The sequence below is a fragment of the Panulirus ornatus genome, chromosome 19 (assembly GCF_036320965.1).
Source record: "Panulirus ornatus isolate Po-2019 chromosome 19, ASM3632096v1, whole genome shotgun sequence".
Classification (NCBI taxonomy): domain Eukaryota; kingdom Metazoa; phylum Arthropoda; class Malacostraca; order Decapoda; family Palinuridae; genus Panulirus; species Panulirus ornatus.
Window position 1 is genome coordinate 119,086 of NC_092242.1, and position 16,804 is coordinate 135,889.

The window sequence follows — 16,804 nt, forward strand, 5'->3', positions numbered from 1 at the left end:
TCATACAGATGACTTTGGATATCAAAATGATATCTAGTTTTCACATATGGCTGCCATCTTATTTACTTAAGAACAAAGCAGTTAAGAATATCTGTCATATTACAAGATTCTGCATTCTAAATTGACATATTTTATAGATTTTGTACTTGAATTGTCGACAATAAGAGTTGTAACTAAAACCACAAAAATATCTATTTGGAATAAAACTTGTACACATTGATTCAGTATTAGAAGAGTATGTACATGTGTATGAAGAAGTGGTAATAAGCAAAGAAGAGGTAAAGAAGAGATGGAGTTAGTATTTTGAAGGACTGTCAAATGTGTTAGATGATAGGGTGTTTAGGTCAAGTAAGTAAGTGGATCAAGAGTCATTGCAAATCATGTAGCGGAAAGATGGGAGGTGGTGAAAGCGTTGTGTAATATAAGATGTGCCAATAGCATTGCAACTGAATTTTTCAAGAAAGGGGATGCCAGTGTTATTGATTGATTAGTCATAATTTTTGTTGAGCATATGGCCCAAGGTGTGGCACCTGTGGACCAGTAGAATGCCTATGTAGTGCCATTACATAAGTGCAAGGGCGATAAAAGTGAATGCTTTATTTATAAAGTTATAATTCTATTTAGTATACCTTTGAAGTCATATGGGAGATGGTAATCGAGAGTGTGTTGGCATATGTAGAGCATCAGACTGGGGAGAAGCAATGTGGATTTAGGAGTGATAGAGGATGCTGTGAAATGCTTGAGAAGCAATTAGGGGAATCAGATTTGTATGTTGCATTTATGGATCTGAAAAAAGTATATCATAAGGGTGGACAGAGATGCTATGAGGGAAGTGCTACATAAGTATATGGTGTGGGAAGAAAGGTACTAGATGCAGTGAGAAGTTTTTAGTAAGAAAATAAGTATGAGTAGGAAGGTAGATGGGTGAGTGGTTCCAAGTGGAAGTGAGGTATGGGAGTTTACTGTGCAAGAAACATTAAATAACTCATGGTATATGAAAATTATGCCTAAACATTCTCCACATCTGGATTGGTCTGCTTATAGTGTGATGTTGAATGAATAAAGAAAAACAATTTATACACTGGACAGTGCCAGTTTCTTTGAGTTTGAATAGGAAAATCTTTTGAATAGCTCTTCCCAAGTTATGCCACCAGGAAATAGTTTGTTTACTCTTGGGTTTTCAAAGCAAAGTGAAAGAAATAGGAAAAGCATGGACTGATGTTGCATCTTTTAAGTTGAAGTTGCTTGTTATAGTACCCAGTTATTTTAGTGAAATTTTCAAGAGTAAAAAAGATCTGTTGGCTGTGCTACTGTAGAAGAGCCATAAGCTTGAATGCCTACAGTATGCAAGACCAAGAAAAAATATACAGCAGGTATTTTGTATTAATTAGAAATGTGAAACCAAGTCAAGAAGATAGATATGATGAATTAATTGTTTTAGATATACACATGGTAAGAAGAAATGTTAATTGAACATGGAGGAAAAACTAAAAGTAGGTAAACTCTTTCCCCAAATGAGTCACTGGTCAGGTAGAGAAGCATCTGTAACAGCCCACAGGGGCCTGGAGCTGTACATAAACAAACAGAGGGGAACAGTCTTCAAGAGATCAAAAGAATAAGCTTCCTGGTTGGACTGTCACATGTATTTTGTCTGATTTATTTTCAATGTGTTCCATGGTAGCTTTGAAAATTTGATAATTCTGTTTTTTTCTTTGTGGAGAGGATACCAAGTTTAATGTTTTTTTCTTTTATACCTTCAGTTTGTTGTGATGCATATCTCTTCTTTTCATGTTATATAGTTGTTATATGGTTGTTCATGTTCTGGCCCTTCAGTTTTGCTCTTGAAGTGCTTCTGAACTCTCTGTAATATACTTACTTCCATTTGATTTGCTTTTGACCGTACAAAACAGGAGTATTCAGTTTTGCTTCTTTGATATGCATTAAGCAGTTTCGTCAGTAGGTTTTTATCTGTAGTGAAGTCTCAGAATCATATGACTCATCACTTGGCTCAGTGGTATTATCTTCTCAGTATGTTCCTTATATATGATGACAAAAAAATGTGCTACATTATTTCCATCACTTTCACCGTTGGGCCTTTAAATGGTACGGCCAACATGTACTTACTTGTTCCATAACTTATTTGCTCAAATTTTATTTTATTTTTTTATTTATTATACTTTATCGCTGTCTCCTGCATTAGCGAGGTAATGCAAGGAAACAGACAAAAGAATGGCCCAACCCACCCATATACACATGTATATACATACATGTCCACACACACATATACATACCTATACATTTCAATGTATACATATATATACATACACAGACATATACATATATACACATGTACATAATTCATACTTGCTGCCTTTATTCATTCCCATCGCCACCTTGCCACACATGGTATAACGACCCCTCCCCCCTTATGTGTGCGAGGTAGCGCTAGGAAAGACAACAAAGGCCCCATTCATTCACACTCAGTCTCTAGCTGTCATGTAATAATGCACCGAAACCACAGTTCCTTTCCACATCCAGGCCCCACAGAACTTTCCATGGTTTACCCCAGACGCTTTACATGCCTTGGTTCAATCCATTGACAGCACGTTGACCCTGGTATACCACATCGTTCCAGTTCACTCTATTCCTTGCACGCCTTTCACCCTCCTGCATGTTCAGGCCCCAATCACTCAAAATCTTTTTCACTCAATCTTTCCACCTCCAATTTGGTCTCCCACTTCTCCTTGTTCCCTCCACCTCTGACACATATATCTTCTTGGTCAATCTATCCTCACTCATTCTCTCCATGTGACCAAACCATTTCAAAACACCCTCTTCTGCTCTCTGAACCACACTCTTTTTGTTACCACACATCTCCCTTACCCTGTTATTACTTACAACTCTATCCATAGCCCACGCCTCACAACCATACAACATTGTTTGACCAGTATTCCTTCAAACATACCCATTTTTGCTTTCAGAGATAATGTTCTCAACTTCCACACATTCTTCAAGGCTCCCAGAATTTTCGCCCCCTCCCCCACCCTATGATTCACTTCCGCTTCCATGGTTCCATCCGCTGCCAAATCCACTCCCAGATATCTAAAACACTTCACTTCCTCCAGTTTTTCTCCATTCAAACTTACCTCCCGATTGACTTGACCCTCAACCCTACTGTACCTAATAACCTTGCTCTTATTCACATTTACTTTCAACTTTCTTCTTTCACACATTTTACCAAACTCAGTCACCAGTGTCTGCAGTTTCTCACATGAATCAGCCACCAACGTTGTATCATCAGCGAACAACAACTGACCCACTTCCCAAGCTCTCTCATCCACAACAGACTGCATACTTGCCCCTCTTTCCAAAACTCTTGCATTCACCTCCCTAACAACCCCATCCATAAACAAATTAAACAACCATGGAGACATTACACAACCCTGCTGCAAACCTACATTTACTGAGAACCAATCACTTTCCTCTCTTCCTACAAGTACACATGCCTTACATCCTTGATAAAAACTTTTCACTGCTTCTAACAACTTACCTCCCACACCATATATTCTTAATATCTTCCACAGAGCATCTCTATCAACTCTTATCATATGCCTTCTCCAGATCCATAAATGCTACATACAAATCCATTTGCTTTTCTAAGTATTTCTCACATACATTCTTCAAAGCAAACACCTGATCCACACATCCTCTACCACTTCTGAAACCTCACTGCTCTTCCCCAGTCTGATGCTCTGTACATGCCTTCACTCTCTCAATCAATACCCTCCCATATAATTTCCCAGGAATACTCAACAAACTTATACCTCTGTAATTTGAGCACTCACTCTTATCCCCTTTGCCTTTGTACAGTGGCACCATGCAAGCATTCTGCCATTCCTCAGGCACCTCACCATGAATCATACGTACATTAAATAACCTTACCAACCTGTCAACAATACAGTCACCCCCTTTTTCAATAAATTCCACTGCAATACCATCCAAACCCGCTGCCTTGCCGGCTTTCATCTTCCGCAAAGCTTTTACTACCTCTTCTCTGTTTACCAAATCATTTTTCCTAACCCTCTCACTTTGCACACCACCTCGACCAAAACACCCTATATCTACCACTCTATCATCTAACACATTCAACAAACCTTCAAAATACACTTTCCATCTCCTCACATCACCACTACTTGTTATCACTTCCCCATTAGCCCCCTTCACTGAAGTTCCCATTTGTTCCCATGTCTTATGCACTTTATTTACCTCCTTCCAAAACATCTTTTTATTCTCCCTAAAATTTAATGATACTCTCTCACCCCAACTCTCATTTGCCCTCTTTTTCACCCCTTGCACCTTTCTCTTGACCTCCTGCCTCTTTCTTTTATACATCTCCCACTCATTTGCATTATTCCCGTCACCACCCTGCCACATATGAAATGACAACCCCTTCCCCTCACATGCGCGCAAGGTAGTTCTAGGTAAAGACAACAAAGGCCATATTTGTTCATATTCAGTCTCTAGCTGTCGTGTATAATGCACAGCTCCCTTCCCTTATCCAGGCCCTACAAAACTTTCCATGGTTTAACCCAGACGCTTCACATGCCCTGGTTCAATCCATTGACAGCACGTTGGTCCCCGGTATACCACATTGTTCCAGTTCACTCTATTCCTTGCACGCCTTTCACCCTCCTGCATGTCCAGGCCCTGATCACTCAAAATCTTTTTCACTCCATCTTTCCACCTCCAATTTAGTCTCCCATTTCTCCTCATTCCCTCCACCTCTGACATATATCCTCTTTGTCAATCTTTCCTCACTCATTCTCTTCAGGTGACCAAACCATTTCAAAACATCCTCTTCTGCTCTCACAACCACACACTTTTTATTACCACACATCTCTCTTACCCTTTCATAACTTACTTGATCAAACCACCTCACACCACATATTGTCCTCAAACATCTCATTTCCAACACATCCACTCTCATCCACATTACTGTCTATAGCCCACACCTTGCAACCATATAACATTGTCGGAACCACTTTTCCTTCAAACATACCCATTTTTCCTTTTCGAGATAATGTTCTTGCCTTCCACACATTTTTCAACGCTCCCAGAACTTTCACCCCCAACCCCACCGTGTGACTCACTTCCGCTTCCATGGTTCCATCCGCTGCCAAATCCACTCCCATATGTCTAAAACATATCCCTTCCTCCAGTTTTTCTCCATTCAGACTTACCTCCCAGTTGACTTGTCCCTCAACCCTACTGTACCTAATAACCTTGCTCTTGTTCACATTTACTGTCAGTTTTCTACTTTCACACACTTTACCAAAGTCAGTCACCAGCTTCTGCAGTTTCTCACCCAAATCGGCCACTAGCGCTGTATCGTCAGTGAACAACAATTGACTCACTTACCAAGCCCTCTCATCCGCAACAGACTGCATAGTTGCCCCTCTCTCCAAAACTCTTGCATTCACCTTCCTAACAACCCCATCCATAAACAAATCAAACAACCATGGAGACATTATGCACCCCTGCCGCAAGCCAACATTCACTGAGAACCAGTCACTTTCCTTTCTTCCTACTCATACATGTGACTTACATCCTCAATAAAAAACTTTTCACTGCGTCTAGCAACTTTCCTCCCACACCATATGCTCTTAATACAATCCATAGAGCATCTCTAAACTCTATCTATCATATGCTTTCTCCAGATACATAAATGCTACATACATAACCATCTGTTTTTCCAAGTATTTCTCACATACATTCTTCAAAGCAAACACCTGTTGCACACATCCTCTACCACATATGAAACCACACTGCTCTTCCCCAATCTGATGCTCTGTACATGCTTTCACCCTCTCAATCAATACCCTCCCATATAATTTCCCAGGAATACTCGGCAAATTTATACCTCTGTAATTTGAGCACTCACCTTTATCCCCTTTGCCTTTGTACAACAGCACTATGCATGCATTCTGCCAATCCTCAGGAACCTCACCATGAGTTATACATACATTAAGTATCCTTACCAACCAGTCAACAGCAGCCACCCCCTTTTATAATGAATTCGACTGCAATACCATCGAAACCTGCTTCCTTGCCGGCGTTCATCTTCCGCAAAGCTTTTACTACGTCTTCTCTGTTTACCAAATCATTCTTTCTAACTCTCTCACTTCGCACACCACCTTGACCAAAACACTCTGTATCTGCCACTCTATCATCTAACACATTCAACAAACCTTCAAAATACTCACTTCATCTCCTCACATCACTACTACTTGTTATTACCTCCCCATTAGCCCCCTTCACCGATGTTTCCATTTGTTCTCTTGTCCTATGCACTTTGTTTACCTCCTTCCAAAACATCTTTTTATTTTACCTAAAATTTAATGATATTCTCTCACCCCATCTCTCATTTGCCCTCTTTTTCACCTCTTGCAGCTTTCTTTTGACCTGCCTTTTTCTTTCATACATCTCCCAGTCATTTGCACTATTTCCCTGCAAAACTCATCCAAATGCCTCTCTCATCTCTTTCACTAATAATCTTACATCTTCATCCCACCACTCACTACCCTTTCTTATCTGCCCACTTCCCACGCTTCTCATGCCACAAGCATCTTTTGCATAAGCCATCACTGCTTCCCTAAATACATCCCATTCCTCCCCGACTCCCCTTACATCCTTTGCTCTCACCTTTTTCCATTTTGCACTCAGTTTCTCCTGGTGCTTCCTCACACAAGTCTCCTTCCCAAGCTCACTTACTTTCACCGCTCTCTTCACCCCAACATTCTCTCTTCTTTTCTGAAAACCTCTACAAATCTTCACCTTCGCCTCCACAAGATAATGATCAGACATCCCTCCAGTTGCACCTCTCAGCTTATTAACATTCAGTAGTCTCTCTTTCGCGCACCTATCAGTTAACACATAATCCAGTAACGCTCTCTGGCCTTCTCTCCTACTTACATACATATACTTATGTATATCTCTCTTTTTAAACCAGGTATTCTCAGTCACCAGTCCTTTTTGAGCACACAAATCTACAATCTCTTCACCATTTACATTTACAACACTGAACACTCCATGTATACCAATTATTCCCTCAACTGCCACATTACTCACCTTTGCATTCAAATCACCCATCACTATAACCTGGTCTCGTGCATCAAAATTACTAACTCACTCGCTCAGCTGCTCCAAAAACACTTGCCTCTCATGATCTTTCTTCTCATGCCCAGGTGCATAGGCACCAATAATCACTCATCTCTCTCCATCCACTTTCAATTTTACCAATATCAATCTAGAGTTTACTTTATTTCACTCTTATCACATACTCCTACCACTCCTTTTTCAGGAGTAGTGCTACTCGTTCCCTTGCTCTTGTCCTCTCATCAACCCCGGACTTCACTCCCAAAACATTAAGGCTAATATCATTCCATGTGGTACTCTAGATAGGACATCTGCTTTCACAGATATGGTTCTGTTTGCCGTCAATATAAACTTTAGGTCAGAAACTCTTTAATCCATCTTTATATCTTACCCATAGTATTTTGTTTGACTATTTTCTCTTGCAATAATCTGTGGTTTACTTTGTCAAATGCTTTTGCAGAGCCAAGTAGTGTCTGTTCTTTGTCCTTGTATAAATCTTTCATATATGCCATTGTTATGAGACAATAATTGGGTTTGTTTACACAATTCCATGTTGGTCTTCATTCATTGTCTGCAGAAAACATCGTCCCAAAAAAGAATAATATTTTCAAAGGCAATGCAAGATGAAGGTTTATTGTGGGTACAGGCATATGATGCTCTCAGGATGAAATCATTATACATCTGGCCATCAGTGTTTATGAAGGTGTGAGCTCCTGCATCTAGCCTCAATATGCCTATGGCTATCTCAACAGAAGGATGTTCTTTCTTTATTCTTCCTGGCTGCCACTTCAATTTGGGAATTTTGCTTTGGGCACTGTATTTCTTCCACCTGTGCTTCAAAATGGTTAGCTCATACCTTTCTAAGGAGGAGAAAGCCCAGATTCTCATCTGGAAACAAGAAAATGTGGATACACATGAGATTTATTGGAAAACTGGGCTCACAGAACAGACAATCAGGCAGCTGCTTCCTCCAGCACCTCATCGGTGCTTGATTTCATCCCAGAGATCAAGACTCCTATGGACCCAAGACTTGGACCTAGAATATTTCAGGAACCTGGCCAGTTCCATGCCTGGACACCTGCATATTGTAATCTAGGCCAAAGAAAAGGGAGAAGGTAATGAGGGCCAAAAGAGAGATGACAAAGTATGACCTCACCTTTGAAAATGTATGAAGAAGGCAGATGAGGTTTTTTGCAGACACTATCTAACTATTCTTGATTAGATGTAGTAATGTATGTGTGTACATCAGTCAAAAACTTATTACATGCAAAGTCTAAGGTAACTGGTCTGTATTATTTAGGTATCAGCTTGGATCATGTTATTTATAATGGTGTTTCATATCCAGTTAGTGAATACTTGCAATTTTTATTTTATCCAGACTATGCCTCAGTCATAACTGTTAGTTTTGCTATTGCTGTTTTTGTCTTTTGGGGGAATATGGGAGGGGTTCCATCTGGTCCTAGAACCAAATTTTTTCTTGAGCTGATAAACTGCTTTCGTTATAGCATTATTTCAATATCTATGAAATCATTTTCATCGTACAGGTTAGAAAGTTCATCATTCATTTTTTTCCTTACTTTTTGAGCTGAATATCAATGTAGATTCACTCATCATTCAGCAAGTTTCCTTGATGTCATTTACATATTTATCTCCTACCTTGAGGGTCCAATCTCTTTTGTCGTTTTTTGTTTTGCTCATGTATGTGAATAGTATTTCAGATATTTTCCAGGGCCTATATGACCTTCTTCATTCATTTTCTGTTATTTTCAATGAGATTTTATTATTACTGTCTTCATATTTTGTCATCCACTTCTTTTATTTTTCTGATTTCATTGCTATAGGTAGTAGTTGGTAGGCAGTCACTGACCAGGGAGATATATTACCAGTACCACCAGCCTGGGTATCAGGAGGGTCATTGACTGCTGCTTAGTGAGCCAGCACTTCAGTGGTCATCAAGTTTGTACTCCTTTGACCCAGGTAGCTGTCTTTTCTTTCTGCCTTAACTATATGTGGATCGCTGGCATTCTGACACAGTCTCTCTTTGTCACGCATAACACTTGACAACACTTAACTCACAAAACTCATTCTTCATAGCCAGATTTTACTGAGGTGAGTGCTATGCACTAGTCCTGGCTTTTGGCAGAATAGTCGGAGCAGTAAATGAAAATAGTAGGTAGGAATGTTGGGTAGAAGTAGTAGGTTGGAACATTAGGGAGACGCACTGGGGAATAATAGTTGGTGGAAACATTAGGTAGGAGCCTGTGAAAACACTACACTAGAGTTGCCCTTTGCCAGTTGTATGTTAAGAGTGAGGCACTACAGGCTAAAAAGTGGCACCATAATTCACCAATTATGGAGACTTTTTCCCTGATTACCCTTTCAAGGGAGTTTCCACAGGGAACAGGTGTCAGAGATATAGATACATACTTCATTGCAGTCCTTTTCTTCATTTTTCCTTGCCCATCTTCTATTCATCCTTTTTTTCTTTAGATAATTTCCATTTTGTGCTTGGTTTCATTTTCTTTGGTATCTGCTCAGCGATTATGTGGCCTAGCCTCTCACATTATACTGTATGTTTGTAACTAGGTTATTCTCTTTAAAGGTCTCATTTCAATTTGTGTTTAGAATCCTCTGTGATCACTTTCTAGACTGATTTGTTCTGGTAAAAATTTGTCACTCATCCTATTGTTACCCTCTGTTGCTGTATCTTGTTTACATTCATTCATTTTCATTTTATAGGCTGTGGTGATTTTTATGATTTGTATTTGCTGCTATTTCTGAAAAAAGTGTCATGTCATTCGTGAAGGTAAAAATTATTTTATTGCTCCCTTTTGTGGCTTACATGTACAAGGCTGAATGATTCATAAAAAGTTATTAGCACCTGGAGCTGTTCTCATTCATCTGCTGATCCATTTTTCTTTCCTTCTTAATTGTATCCATATCCATAATCTACTCCACATTCAGTAAAATGGATGTTAAAGTCACAAGCCTATATCATTATTGGATCTGGTTACTCTTCATATTTTGTTGAAATCATACTGAAATTCTTTAGCTTTTTCTCAGTGGTTTTTATGATGCTAAGTTTATTGTTTTTATGGCAGGGATGATCTAAAGTTCATTCACAGTTATTGTGACTCATCTTTATTTCTGTTTTCCTTCTTGCCTGTAATGGACATATATTGCCAAACCCCTTTGTTGGAGTTTGGTTTGATCTTCTCTGAATTTATTGCCAAACCCCCTTGTTGGAGTATAGATTGATCTGCTCTGAATGTTTCACATAGTTCTAGGGTTGTTTCATCTTCCACTGTTTTGTTAAGCCAAATTTTTAACATATTTGATTCGGATTATGTTGTTATCCTTTGTGTATTCCTTAATGTAAGTCACCTTGATTCCTAGAGGTCTTATATGTTTGGGTAAAGGGGAAAGTTGTTTGGAAATGTCTTAGGAGTAAAGTCAGGGATTGGTAAAAGGGCATGAGCTGAGGAAGGGGTAGCACTACTGCTGGAGCAGTTATGGGAGTGTGTAAAAGAGTGTGAGGAAGCAAGCTGCAGATTGATGTGGGTAAATATGGAAGTGAGTGATTATTTGTGCTTATGCACTTGGCCATAAGAAGGATCCTGAGAGGCAAGTGTGTTGAGAGCAGCTGAGTAAGTGTGTCAGCAGTTTTGGTTCAAGATACTTGGTATTGCTGATGGGTGATTTAAATGCAAAGTTAAGTAATGCATTTTTTTATCAAATTGGGGTGCATGGAGATTCAGTAATGTGAATCGACATGGTGAATGGCTTGTAGAGTTGTTTGCTGAAAATGGACTGGTGATTGGGAATAGCTGATTTGAGAAGAAGGAAACACACTGTAGGAATTATTGGATAACGTACTGATTGATAGGCATGTAAAAGAGAGACTTTAAGATGTGAATGTGCTGAGAGGGGCAGCTAGTAGGATGTCTTTCTATTTCCTTGTGGAGGTGAGGATGAAAATTTGTAGAGGTTTTGAGAAAAGAGGAAACATATGGGTGAGAAGAGAGTAGCGAGAACAAGTGGGCTTGGAAAAGAGACTTGTAAAGATATATCAGGAGAGGCTGAGTGTAGAATGGCAAAAGATGAGAGTAAATGATGCTAGGGGAGTGGGTGAGGAAGGGAGATAATTAGGGAAGCAGTGTTGGCATATGCAGGAGATGCATGGAGCATGTGTAAGGTAGGAGAGGGCAGATTAGAAAGTTGATGATTTGGTGGGAAGAAAAAGTGAAGTTTCTGGTGAAAGAGAAAAGAGAGCTATACAGGCAGTACTTATAGGGAAGGTGTGCAAATGATTAGGTGAGGTGTAAGAGAAAGTGGGAGGAGGTCAATAGGAAGGTGCAAGTGTTGAAAAAGAGGGCAAATAAGATTTGGGTTCAGCAAGTACCAGTAAAGTTTAAGGTGAATGAGATGTTTTGGTGTTTGGGTCGGGTTGGTATGCAAAGTAAGAGTCATGGAGTATGGTTTGGTGAGAAAAGAAGAGATGGTGAAAGCTTCGCATAAGAAGTGAGATTGAAAGAAGTTAAAGGTAAAGGGAAAGATGATACACAGAAAACTGGAATATAGCTCCTTTTTGGAGGACAGTGCAAATTTAAGATTATATGATAAATCATCAACTAGTCTGTAGACTGGATGTGGTCAGAGATTAGTACCATCAGTTTGAGAAAGGCCAAACCTTGAATCTCCCATGGTTTTCCACCATGAACAAATGAGATTGTTCAGTTTACTATATGCACCCCTGGCCAACAATATACTTAATCATGTCATAGACTTAAAAGTTTTGGGAAGCTGTGCTATAAGTCATGATCATTCATTCATAGTAATATTTGGTTATTTTGAATGTTATAAGGCCCATATGAGTTCCAAGGAAGTGTATCTTACTCTTTTAAGATTTATAACTTATTGCATTACTGTACATTTTTATTTATTTGCAGAGTTTTTTGACCCATGTGTTCAATGGCTGCTATGCTGTCTTGCTTTTCATAGTAGTTGTCTTCTTTCTGATATATGGAGTTGAAGTCTATTTTAAGGTAAGGATATGTTAGTTTCATGCTATGGTTTTAAAGAAAGTAAACTTTTTCTCTATTATCTCCTGTAAACTGGCTTATAAGTACATGTTGTGAAATGTCTTTTTGGGATAACGTTATAGGGCAGTTACTTGTATTTCATGTATTAGGTATTGTATAATGAAAAAAATTTCCCATTCTTTTCATTAGTGATCCCAACCCAACTTGCATACAGAAAACTTTAATATTTTTTTGATTCTTTATAGATGGTAGAAAACTTAGTCATTACTTCCTGAATGTCACTGTCTGACCAAGATATTTACTTCCATATGTTCCAAAAGTTATAAATAGAAAATGGGGCCTGGAGTGAATGTTTAAGAGCATATTTCATTTATTTATGTTTATGTTTTTGGAGCTGTGGTTTTGGTGCATTACACATGACAGCAAGTCTGAAGCAGGGGGTAGCGATGCTGTTTCCTGTGAGGCAGGGTTGCTCCAGATATGGATTGGAGGCAAACAAGTATAAATAAGTATATATGTGAATATGTATGTGTATGTATATGTACGAGTATGGGTGTTTTTAAATTTATTTATATTTATTTTATTTCATTTATTTTGCTTTGTTGCTGTCTCCCGCGTTAGCGAGGTAGCGCAAGGAAACAGACGAAAGAATGGCCCAACCCACCCACATACACATGTATATACATACACGTCCACACACGCAAATATACATACCTATACATCTCAATGTATACTTATATATACACACACAGACATATACATATATACACATGTACATAATTCATACTTTCTGCCCTTATTTATTCCCATCGCCACCTCGCCACACATGGAATAACAACGCCCTCCCCCCTCATGTGTGCGAGGTAGCACTAGGAAAAGACAACAAAGGCCCCATTCATTCACACTCAGTCTCTAGCTGTCATGTAATAATGCACTGATACCACAGCTCCCTTTTCACATCCAGGCCCCACAGAACTTTCCATGGTTTATCCCAGACACTTCACATGCCCTGGTTCAATCCATTGACAGCACGTCGACCCCGGTATACCACATAGTTCCAATTTACTCTATTCATTGCACGCCTTTCACCCGCCTGCATGTTCAGGCCCCGATCACTCAAAATCTTTTTCACTCCATTTTTCCACCTCCAATTTGGTCTCCCACTTCTTGTTCCCTCCACCTCTGACACATATCCTCTTTGTCAACCTCTCCTCACTCATTCTCTCCATGTGACCAAACCATTTCAAAACACCCTCTTCTGCTCTCTCAACCACACTCTTTTTATTACTGCACATCTCTCTTACCCTATTATCACTTACTCGATCAAACCACCTCACACCACACATTGTCCTCAAACATCTCATTTCCAGCACATCCACCCTCCTGTGCACAACTCTATCCATAGCCCACGCCTCGCAACCATACAACATTGTTGGAACCACGATTCCTTCAAACATACCCATTTTTGCTTTCCGAGATAATGTTCTCGACTTCCAAACATTCTTCAAGGCTCCCAGAATTTTCGCCCCCTCCCCCACCCTATGATTCACTTCTGCTTCCATGGTTCCATCCGCTGCCAGATCCACTCCCAGATATCTAAAACACTTCACTTCCTCCAGTTTTTCTCCACTCAAACTCACCTTCCAATTGACTTGACCCTCACCCCTACTGTACCTAATAACCTTGCTCTTATTCACATTTACTCTTAACTTTCTTCTTTTACACACCTTAACTTTCTTCTTTTACACACTTTACCAAACTCAGTCACCAGCTTCTGCAGTTTCTCACATGAATCAGCCACCAGTGCTGTATCATCAGCGAACAACAACTGACTCACTTCCCAAGCTCTCTCATCCACAACAGACTTCATACTTGCCTTTCTTTCCATAACTCTTGCATTCACCTCCCTAACAACCCCATCCATAAACAAATTAAACAACCATGGAGACATCACACACCCCTGCCGCAAACCTACATTCACTGAGAACCAATCACTTCCCTCTCTTCCTACACGTACACATGCCTTACATCCTCGATAAACACTTTTCACTGCTTCTAACAACTTGCCTCCCACACCGTATATTCTTAGTACCTTCCACAGAGCATCTCTATCAACTCTTATCATATGCCTTCTCCAGATCCATAAATGCTACATACAAATCCATTTGCTTTTCTAAATATTTTCTAAGTAATATATATTTTTTTTTTTTTTTTTTTTTTTTTTTTATACTTTGTCACTGTCTCCCGCATTTGCGAGGTAGCGCAAGGAAACAGACGAAAGAAATGGCCCAACCCCCCCCATACACATGTATATACATACGTCCACACACGCAAATATACATACCTACACAGCTTTCCATGGTTTACCCCAGACGCTTCACATGCCTTGATTCAATCCACTGACAGCACGTCAACCCCGGTATACCACATCGCTCCAATTCACTCTATTCCTTGCCCTCCTTTCACCCTCCTGCATGTTCAGGCCCCGATCACACAAAATCTTTTTCACTCCATCTTTCCACCTCCAATTTGGTCTCCCTCTTCTCCTTGCTCCCTCCACCTCCGACACATATATCCTCTTGGTCAGTCTTTCCTCACTCATCCTCTCCATGTGCCCAAACCACTTCAAAACACCCTCTTCTGCTCTCTCAACCACGCTCTTTTTATTTCCACACATCTCTCTTACCCTTACGTTACTCACTCGATCAAACCACCTCACACCACACATTGTCCTCAAACATCTCATTTCCAGCACATCCATCCTCCTGCGCACAACTCTATCCATAGCCCACGCCTCGCAACCATACAACATTGTTGGAACCACTATTCCTTCAAACATAGCCATTTTTGCTTTCCGAGATAATGTTCTCGACTTCCACACATTCTTCAAGGCCCCCAGAATTTTCGCCCCCTCCCCCACCCTATGATCCACTTCCGCTTCCATGGTTCCATCCGCTGCCAGATCCACTCCCAGAATTCTAAAACACTTCACTTCCTCCAGTTTTTCTCCATTCAAACTCACCTCCCAATTGACTTGACCCTCAACCCTACTGTACGTAATAACCTTGCTCTTATTCACATTTACTCTTAACTTTCTTCTTCCACACACTTTACCAAACTCAGTCACCAGCTTCTGCAGTTTCTCACATGAATCAGCCACCAGCGCTGTATCATCAGCGAACAACAAGGGCAAATGAGAGTTGGGGTGAGAGAGTATCATTAAATTTTAGGGAGAATAAAAAGATGTTCTGGAAGGAGGTAAATAAAGTGTGTAAGACAAGGGAGCAAATGGGAACTTCAGTGAAGGGCGCAAATGGGGAGGTGATAACAAGTAGTGGTGATGTGAGAAGGAGATGGAGTGAGTATTTCGAAGGTTTGTTGAATGTGTTTGATGATAGAGTGGCAGATATAGGGTGTTTTGGTCGAGGTGGTGTGCAAAGTTAGAGGGTTAGGGAAAATGATTTGGTAAACAGAGAAGAGGTAGTGAAAGCTTTGCGGAAGATGAAAGCCGGCAAGGCAGCAGGTTTGGATGGTATTGCAGTGGAATTTATTAAAAAAGGGGGTGACTGTATTGTTGACTGGTTGGTAAGGTTATTTAATGTATGTATGACTCATGGTGAGGTGCCTGAGGATTGGCGGAATGCATGCATAGTTCCATTCTACAAAGGCAAAGGGGATAAGAGTGAGTGCTCAAATTACAGAGGTATAAGTTTGTTGAGTATTCCTGGTAAATTATATGGGAGGGTATTGATTGAGAGGGTGAAGGCATGTACAGAGCATCAGATTGGGGAAGAGCAGTGTGGTTTCAGAAGTGGTAGAGGATGTGTGGATCAGGTGTTTGCTTTGAAGAATGTATGTGAGAAATACTTAGAAAAGCAAATGGATTTGTATGTAGCATTTATGGATCTGGAGAAGGCATATGATAGAGTTGATAGAGATGCTCTGTGGAAGGTATTAAGAATATATGGTGTGGGAGGAAAGTTGTTAGAAGCAGTGAAAAGTTTTTATCGAGGATATAAGGCATGGGAGGTGAGTTTGAATGGAGAAAAACTGGAGGAAGTGAAGTGTTTTAGATATCTGGGAGTGGATCTGTCAGCGGATGGAACCATGGAAGCGGAAGTGGATCATAGGGTGGGGGAGGGGGCGAAAATTTTGGGAGCCTTGAAAAATGTGTGGAAGTCGAGAACATTATCTCGGAAAGCAAAAATGGGCTATGTTTGAAGGAATAGTGGTTCCAACAATGTTGTATGGTTGCGAGGCGTGGGCTATGGATAGAGTTGTGCGCAGGAGGATGGACGTGCTGGAAATGAGATGTTTGAGGAAAATGTGTGGTGTGAGGTGGTTTGATCGAGTAAGTAACGTAAGGGTAAGAGAGATGTGTGGAAATAAAAAGAGCGTGGTTGAGAGAGCAGAAGAGGGTGTCTTGAAATGGTTTGGGCACATGGAGAGAATGAGTGAGGAAAGATTGACCAAGAGGATATATGTGTCGGAGGTGGAGGGAACGAGGAGAAGTGGGAGACCAAATTGGAGGTGGAAAGATGGAGTGAAAAAGATTTTGTGTGATCGGGGCCTGAACATGCAGGAGGGTGAAAGGAGGGCAAGGAATA

At 40.3% G+C, this 16,804-nt stretch overlaps 1 protein-coding gene across 5 annotated transcripts in view; it reads left to right on the forward strand.

Annotated features, from left to right (window-relative positions):
* Positions 1 to 16,804, forward strand: part of LOC139755299 (uncharacterized) — a 151,755-nt gene that overhangs the window by 74,932 nt on the left and 60,019 nt on the right. For all 5 annotated transcript variants that reach the window (XM_071673412.1, XM_071673414.1, XM_071673411.1 and 2 more), the window contains one exon: positions 12,105 to 12,200. In XM_071673412.1, coding sequence (XP_071529513.1) covers positions 12,105 to 12,200 — 96 coding nt within the window. The remainder of the gene's footprint in view (positions 1 to 12,104; positions 12,201 to 16,804) is intronic.